The sequence below is a fragment of the Gavialis gangeticus genome, unplaced genomic scaffold (genome assembly GCF_001723915.1).
Source record: "Gavialis gangeticus isolate Ggan-Ray unplaced genomic scaffold, GavGan_comp1, whole genome shotgun sequence".
Classification (NCBI taxonomy): Eukaryota; Metazoa; Chordata; order Crocodylia; family Gavialidae; genus Gavialis; species Gavialis gangeticus.
In genome coordinates this window covers 83,625,103-83,632,609 of record NW_017729025.1, presented here as the reverse complement: position 1 = coordinate 83,632,609, position 7,507 = coordinate 83,625,103, and the positions used below count along the sequence as shown (strand labels likewise).

Genomic DNA, 7,507 nt, shown 5'->3' with positions numbered 1-7,507 from the left:
TGGAAAGTACAGTACCATAGGATGGGGTATTCCTAGAACAAGAAGTGGCATCAAGTATTTGCTATTCCTAGGATTGGGTTGAAAGGAAACCTTTCTGTGTGGGAGACATCTAGTAAACTCCTATGCTTCATGGCTGCTTCTGGTTGCCTGTTTTGAGGCCAGGAAGAATTTTCCTCCTTCCTTCCCTCCCGCTTTTCCTCACGTCAGGGCATTATTTGGTTACTGCTGTTTATATTCCTTTGAATCATTGGACATTGACCATAGCTGAAGGTGTGAGTTTTACTGGGGTGCATTGGTGCTGTTTACTCATATTTAGAAATCATTTGGGCGTCCAGGGTAGGGGAGGTGTGCATCTTGTTCTTGCACTCAGTATTGAACTGATTTGTCAGACGTGGGGCCAAGAAGGAATTTTCCTTCAAGGCAGATTGGCAAAATTGTATGTGGGTTTTTATTTTTTGTTGCCTCTTCCTGTACTGTGGGGCACAGTCCTCTTGTTAGGTTAATATATACTCAGATGATTCAAAATGGATTCCCTGCCATTCCAAGGGCAAGGCATTGGTACTACCCTTGTGTCCTCTGCTGCTTGTCGGTGGCAGGTTAAGGGGTTTGTGTTTTTTTATAATGCACTTGCAGATGATATGTGAAAGGCATCAGAGCAGATGATTTTATGGACCCTTTTGGTTGCTTGTTAACATAGGGGCTGGACATAGTGTCCCAGGAGGCCTCTCTCATTCCTATAGCCTTATGTTCCTATGTAGGAGTCTTAGGGCAGGCCGAGAGAGCAAGAAAACACGATGTTGTCAAGACCCAAGCCTGGGGAGTCTGAGGCGGACCTGCTGCAGTTCCAGAACCAGTTCCTGGCAGCCAGGGCGTTCCCAGCAGCGAAAGTTGTGAAGAAAGCGGACAAGAGGAGAGGGGATTCAGGCAGTGGAGATGATGGAAGACCCCCACTGCAGGACAGCAAGGATGTGGTGATGCTGGATGGTAACTTTCTTCTTAGTTACATCATATTGTTATAGATGCCTTCCTGAGGATAACCATCATAATCCCCCACCGTGCCGTATGTCAGCACATGACTTGCTTTATCCCTTCACTGCCTTCCTTATCCTAACGGTCCACCTGCTTTCCCCTAGCCTTTCATATCCTCCTAGTAGAACTCTTCATTTATTTTTCCATATCTTCAGGGAAGCACTCTTAAGTGACTTGTCTGATTTCATTTGCCTTTGTGTACAGCCACCGGAGTGGTCTGTGCCCCACTTTGATGTTAAACACAATCCTTTGCTATCTGTCGCATCTCCATATCTATTCTCAATGCAGCAGGCCTTTTTTTTGGCTTGTATTCATTGTAACTACATCAGTGGTCTCATTAGCATAACACCAGCTGTTTTATCCTTATTCAGACCCTTTCCTCAGTACCGCTGAGGTTTAGGTCTGTATGCAGTCCTAGCCAGCATCCAGCTTGTTATTCATTCCCTTCTGTAATACCATTAGCTTGTACCAATAACAGTTATACCGATTCACAGATTCATAGATGCTAGGGTCGGAAGGGACCTTAACAGGTAATTGAGTCCGACCCCCTGCCTAGGCAGGAAAAAGTCCTGGGGTCAGATGACCCAAGCCATAGATTCATAGAGACTGTTTAATTCTACAGACTGTTTAACAATTTAAGAAGCTCAAGGTGATTTCTTAACAGCACTGATTAAATCTTATAACCCTTGGTAGGGTAGGGAAATATTGTCCCCATTTTATAGATGGAGAAGCTGAGGCATTGACTTGCTTAGTGTTCAGGAGCTGTAACAAGGAGCTCCGTCTGGTCTGATTGGCCAGCTGAGTTTTGTCAGGCTCTGTATGCCTGCACACCATCCCGTTGGTTGACGGTGGCAGCAAAACCCCTATGTAAGCCCAGTTGTGGCGATGGGTTACAAGCTGCTCAACACTTGTGTTTCAGTGTGTTTTCAGCTTTTTCTCCTGATTTTTGCTTTATGTCTTGGGTTTCTGTCTATTGGTGGGTAACCCTGACCACTACTCTCTGGCTCAGGATAGATTCTGATTTTGGCCCTTGCAGTTGAGTCAGACCACTTGTATGTCAGTGGAGTAACACTCGGGGTCACAGAGAAAGTCACTAGCAGAGCTGGGAATAGAACCTTGGCCTTCATAATCCTACGCTTGTGCTGCTGCCTGAAGAACAGAGCTCCTTCAGTATCTTGCCTCATCTCATGTGAACATTGCTCTAGCGCCCGTATCCTTCCCTTGTTCCCCCAGTGCCTGTCTGTCCTTACACAGCTCTGAAAAAGTCTTGATGCCTCTAATAAAATCCTTGAGCGCACAAATTCATACCTTCTGTTACCCAGAGTGACTGGATCTTCTTTATCCATTATCTTATTCAGACATATTAAAATACCTGAATGACATTCCTTGTTTTGCATGCCAACTCCCCTGTGAAGAAAGTTGCTGTGGATTATGCATAGCTTGGAACTGTACATAGGGTTTCTTTAGTTTGTTTTTGTTGTTTTTGCCTTAGATTTTCCTGATGAACCCCCAGCCTTAATGCCAGCCCCTCCAAAGAAGACCAGGTTAAAAAATGCCTCTGTCCACTTTGGTGAGGATTCAGCAGATATACTGGAGAGCCATGATCGACACATCACAGTAGTCTTCAGCAAAATCATTGTGCGTCTTACTCTCATCCTATGTTCTATGTTTTTTTTTTTTTTAAAGCCGAGAAAGGAGGTGGGGTTAAAGGGTGTTGTCCCTGTGCTAGAGTCTGTCCTGAGGCTTGTTGTCCCTAACGTTCAGATATTAAATAGTTGAAATATTCTTGTGCATGTTTGTATGGTTTCTCTAGTTCCCTGTGTTGTTTTTGCTCAGGAACGAGACACAAGCACAGCAGCTGTGACCATGCCAGTGCCCACTGGAGACCCATTTCCTAGGACATTTCATCGCTCTGAAGTAAAAAGCGAGGTAAAAAAATGAACTCAGGTTTGGCCAGCCTGTGACATGGATGCCACAGGTAGCATGGGCAGTCTCTGTGTGTGGCATGTGGTTGACTGGGGAGGGAGCAGGCAGCACAACAGCAGATAAGGCAGGGAGCAGAAAGCAGAGCATCAAAGTAGGGAGGGAGCACAGGACAGGAAGCAGATTGGGCAGGGGTGGGGAATCGGAGTGGCATTTGGGAAGAGTGCCACAACATGTCTACCCAAAAGGTTTGTCCCCACTGACAACCTATCTGTTCCTCACCATCCTTGTTAAGTGCTATGTGAAGCTTCACCATGTGCTGGGGACTGGGAACTGACTCTGCATGACTATGGAATTTCTTCCTCAGTACAGGACAGTGCTGTCCTGCCAAACTGGAGTCAGGAAGGTGCTTTATATCCTACAATTAAATGTGATTGAATTCCCCTCCATTGAAAAAGAGGGAGCTCGCTTGGAGCTGTTTGTTGTGAAAGTGAAGGGAAACCAGATCTTTATCTCTAACCACAAGAGAACCTGTTTTGTCTTGCTCTTTAATCAGAAAAAGAACCATGTCAGGTTAATTAGACTTGAATACCTATAGGGTTTGTACCCAGTTCCCCAGGGGCTGACACTTGCTCTCAGAGGTGTCCTGGATGCACTTCCATTGGTGTGTGTTGCAGTTTTATGGAGTTTTGATTTGTTTATACCTAGACCTTGTTTTAAAAATGAGAACCTGGAGGTATGGCAGGTTCTGTCAGCCTAATGTTTACAATATCAGGAGCTGCTGGCTAAGGGAACAACACTGAGTGAGAGCAGGATTCATTACCCTGGGAAATGACATGATTGATTGAACTGGTGCATCTGAAGAGATGGCATATTTTCAAGAAGGCTGTTAAAAAGGAGCAAATTGAATAAACGACCACATTTGTTTCTATACATATGGCACTGAATGGAAACAGATGTTTACAGTTTTTTTTAAATATTCTGGCTGCCATTTTTTAGACACTCTTCTTCCACCACTAGGCAGGAGACGTGGGCATTTTCAGTGCATTGCAAGCATGGATTCCTTGTGTATCACTTAGAAGTACAGAGCCTTGCCCTTGTTTAGCATGAGCAGTGCATTAATTTATCCAGGATTATTTTAGCATCCCTCACCCACTTCATACTGTGTAAATCTTTTCACCAGTCCGGTAATCTTGTGAGAAGCCTGTTTGGAGCCTGTGGTGAGAACAGCCCTATTTATTCTGACTTATACAAAACATTCAGATAAGCAGGGTTTTGGATTTGCAGGAGAGCTTGAGCTATTGTTTGCATAGCTGCTTAGGTGTATCTGCTTTTTGGTTAGCTATAATTCACCTATAATTAAACCCTCTGGCCTCTCTAGGCAGCAAGTAACATATACGTTTTGTCCTAACTTAGCAATAAAATAGAAAACCATCTTACTTGTACCAAAGAGGGAGGGTTAGTTCCAGTGCTTTTCTCCATAAAGGTCACAGCCCAAAACTCTGTTTTGAGGTTTTTTCTTTTTGAAATATGCATTGCCTATAATGGGAATGTGGGGGAGTCTGGAGAAGAAGTAGTGCTGAATGTGGCATCTTATCTCATCCTTTAGGTGAGGTTGGGATCTGGAAGGAAAAGTATCTTTGCACAGAAAATAGCAGCTAGGAGAGCTGCTGAAGAGGCTGTGACAGCTCCACCTGCTGTTGAGATGAGACATATGCACACAGAATTAATAGTTCCTAGTGCCATGCAGCAGATGGGTGGATCTGTAAAGGAGGGGCCACTACACAGTGCAGAGAAACGTGAGTCATAGGGCTTCTGTCTGTCCCAGGTATGATGCTTACTGAAATTCCAGTTTGCACTTTTGGAGATGTTTTAAGAGACTTCATGGAGCAGATGAAAAAGGTTAAATCCTTGAAAGTTGTTTGCAGAGTGGCCCATGGACCAGTGTGAGGACCTAATTAAATGCCTACTTAAAATGAGAATTTTGTACTGCTGCAAGGGTGAAGTAGAATGAACCTTTCTTTATAAAAGATCCTGTGGAGGCAGTCAGAGAGGAGACTTGGTTTCCTGTGAGCCATCTGATGGAGTCCTTTGACACATTTACCTTGTCTGTCTAGGAACAGGAAGTAACTGGATCAGCAGCCCCTAAACTTTAAAGACAATTGCATCTCTTTAGCAGACTTGCATCTGTTAGTGCCTGATACCAGCTTTTAAAAATGTGCTCTGTAACCTGTGTATGTTCAGTAGAGCAGGTGCTGGAACCTGGGTTTCCTGGGTAAGCGTGCTGACTATCAGGCTACAGAGTTATTTTCATTCTGTTGGACCAACAAAATTTAATTACTTCATCCAGTGTAGAACAGCTTTAACATGAGGGCCTGAGAAGAACCCCACTCCTGGATGCCCTATAGCTCAGTGGTTAGTTAAGTGGGTTCAGGTTGTTTTTGGCAGAAGAAATGAACCCAGATCTCTCCTGTCCCAGGCAAGTGCCTCTGCTAAAGGGCTATTGAGTTAGAGGACACTACTTTCAGTCCACATCTCCTACAGCTCCTGTTTTTTCTGAATGGTGCCCATGTCTAACCCTTCATTTTCATTGCTTTGCTTTTTGCTTTGGGACAAAATGGAAGACCAGAATTTTTTCATGTTTGGTTGAATTTGAAATGAAAAAAAAAATTCTCTTTTGGTTGGGCCACTTAACCAAACAAAGAATCATTCCTGAGGTCCTAACTGAAGAGAGAGGCTCTATGAATGAATAATGCTGGAGACATTTACATCACTAATAGTTCTAATTTCTGAATCTTCTAGATAAACCTGGTAATTTTGTGAGCACTCAGCGACCTTGTATTATAACTGGAGAGGGTCTTAGAAGCTTCAAGAGTGAGCAGGAAGCACAGACCATCCACCAGGAGAACCTAGCCAGGTTACAGTCCATGTCCCAGGAAGAGATTCTGCAGGAACAGAAGAAGCTGCTGGCTCAGCTAGGTATGTACACTATGGGCTAAATGCACAAAGGGACTTCGGTACTGCACCATCTTCCAGGTGTCCCTGCCACCTCGTTGAATTCATAGCTCCAAGGTAGGTGTCCACAGTTCCCTTAAATGTGCGGGAAAATTTTGTGAAAAAGAGAAGCAGAAACATAAGTGGACAGGTGCTCAAGTGAAGTGATAGAAAATGCGGGGGACGGGTGGGCTAAAGTCCACAAAGATAATGAGGTGTTTAGCTCTTTGCGCAGTTTCACCAGCAGAGGCTGAGAGACTCAGCCGAAACAACCCAGGAGCTTGGAGGTTAGAGGACATGTCTGGGATTTGGGAGTTTTGGATTCAAGTCCTTGCTATGAACTGGGCAAGGTAGGGATTTGAAAAGAGGTTTCTTGCCTGCCAGATGGGCTGTTGAAATGTGTGCACATGAGCTAGTATCTCATCCTGGGCTGTCTTTTGGCTAGGGCTCTGAAAGTGTCTGTTGGATCCAGCAGTGCATGTGAACTGGCTGTAGAACATCTAGTCTAAGAATTCTGCTAGGGCTCTGAGTAGCTTGATGGTGAAAAATGATACGATCTTGTATGTGCCCCTCAGCAGAAACTTGGGATGCAGGTGCCTACCAGGTTAGGTGTCAGCTTAGACTGGGTTTTGAGGAATTTACTGCTGCTTGAATGTTGGATTTAGGCCTCTAACTGGTTCTTGAGGTTCCTAGGTCAGCATGGATTTAGCCTAAGGAATTCTACATGTGAGCATGTACGTGTGGCTCTTCCATACTGGTGGTTGTTAGTAGTGCTGGACAGACTACAGAGGGGCAAGTAATAATTGCAGCCAAAATTGCTGGAAGCACCATCGACTCAGGGAGCTGAGCTGTTCAAATTTCAGGCAATTAAAATCTGTTTTTAACAAAGGCATATGAAAGAAAATGCTTTCTTTGTGTGACTGATATGGTAAACTCCCACCTCAGAACCCTTCTGATTTTTATGGAGGCAAAAGACTTGCAATGTTTTAAAAAGGATTGCTCAGTTCTGGAATAAAAATAGTATCTGCCTATGCACCATGTAGGATAAAATCACCAGAGCTTTTAATTCTGGAATTAAGGGAACAAAACTGGAAGAATTCATAGATTGATTTTTGCACTAAAATTATGCTTGATGTTTATGAAGAACCTGGATATGTGGGCTCTCTGCGGGGCAGACAAAAGGGATAGTTTCATAGTTTCTAGGGTCGAAAGGGACCTGAGTAGATCATCTAGTCCGACCCTCTGCCATAGCAGGAAAGAGTACTGGGGTCAAACGACCCCAGCAAGGTGTTCATCTAACCTCCTCTTAAAGACCCCCAGGGTAGGAGCCTGCACCACTGCTCTTGGAAGTTTGTTCCAGATCCTAGCCGCCCTGATGTCGCGCCTCCTGATGTCTAGCCTAAATCTACCCTCTGCTAGCTTGTGACCGTTATTCCTGGTCACTCCTGGCAGTGCTCGGGGGAACAGGGACTCCCCCAATGCCTGCTGATCCCCCCTGACTAGTTTATAACAGGCCACTAGATCCCCCCTCAGCCTTCTCTTTTGGAGGCTGAACAGGTTC

The 7,507-nt window shown here is 44.6% G+C and overlaps 1 protein-coding gene across 1 annotated transcript in view; it reads left to right on the top strand.

Annotated features, from left to right (window-relative positions):
• Window positions 1–727: 727 nt before the first annotated feature.
• RPAP1 (RNA polymerase II associated protein 1) overlaps window positions 728–7,507 on the top strand; it is a 72,539-nt gene continuing 65,759 nt past the window's right edge. The window contains exons 1-5 of the mRNA XM_019519045.1: window positions 728–984; window positions 2,522–2,667; window positions 2,866–2,958; window positions 4,562–4,751; window positions 5,755–5,931. Of these exons, the coding sequence (XP_019374590.1) occupies window positions 795–984; window positions 2,522–2,667; window positions 2,866–2,958; window positions 4,562–4,751; window positions 5,755–5,931 (796 nt within the window). The 5' untranslated portion in view covers window positions 728–794. The remainder of the gene's footprint in view (window positions 985–2,521; window positions 2,668–2,865; window positions 2,959–4,561; window positions 4,752–5,754; window positions 5,932–7,507) is intronic.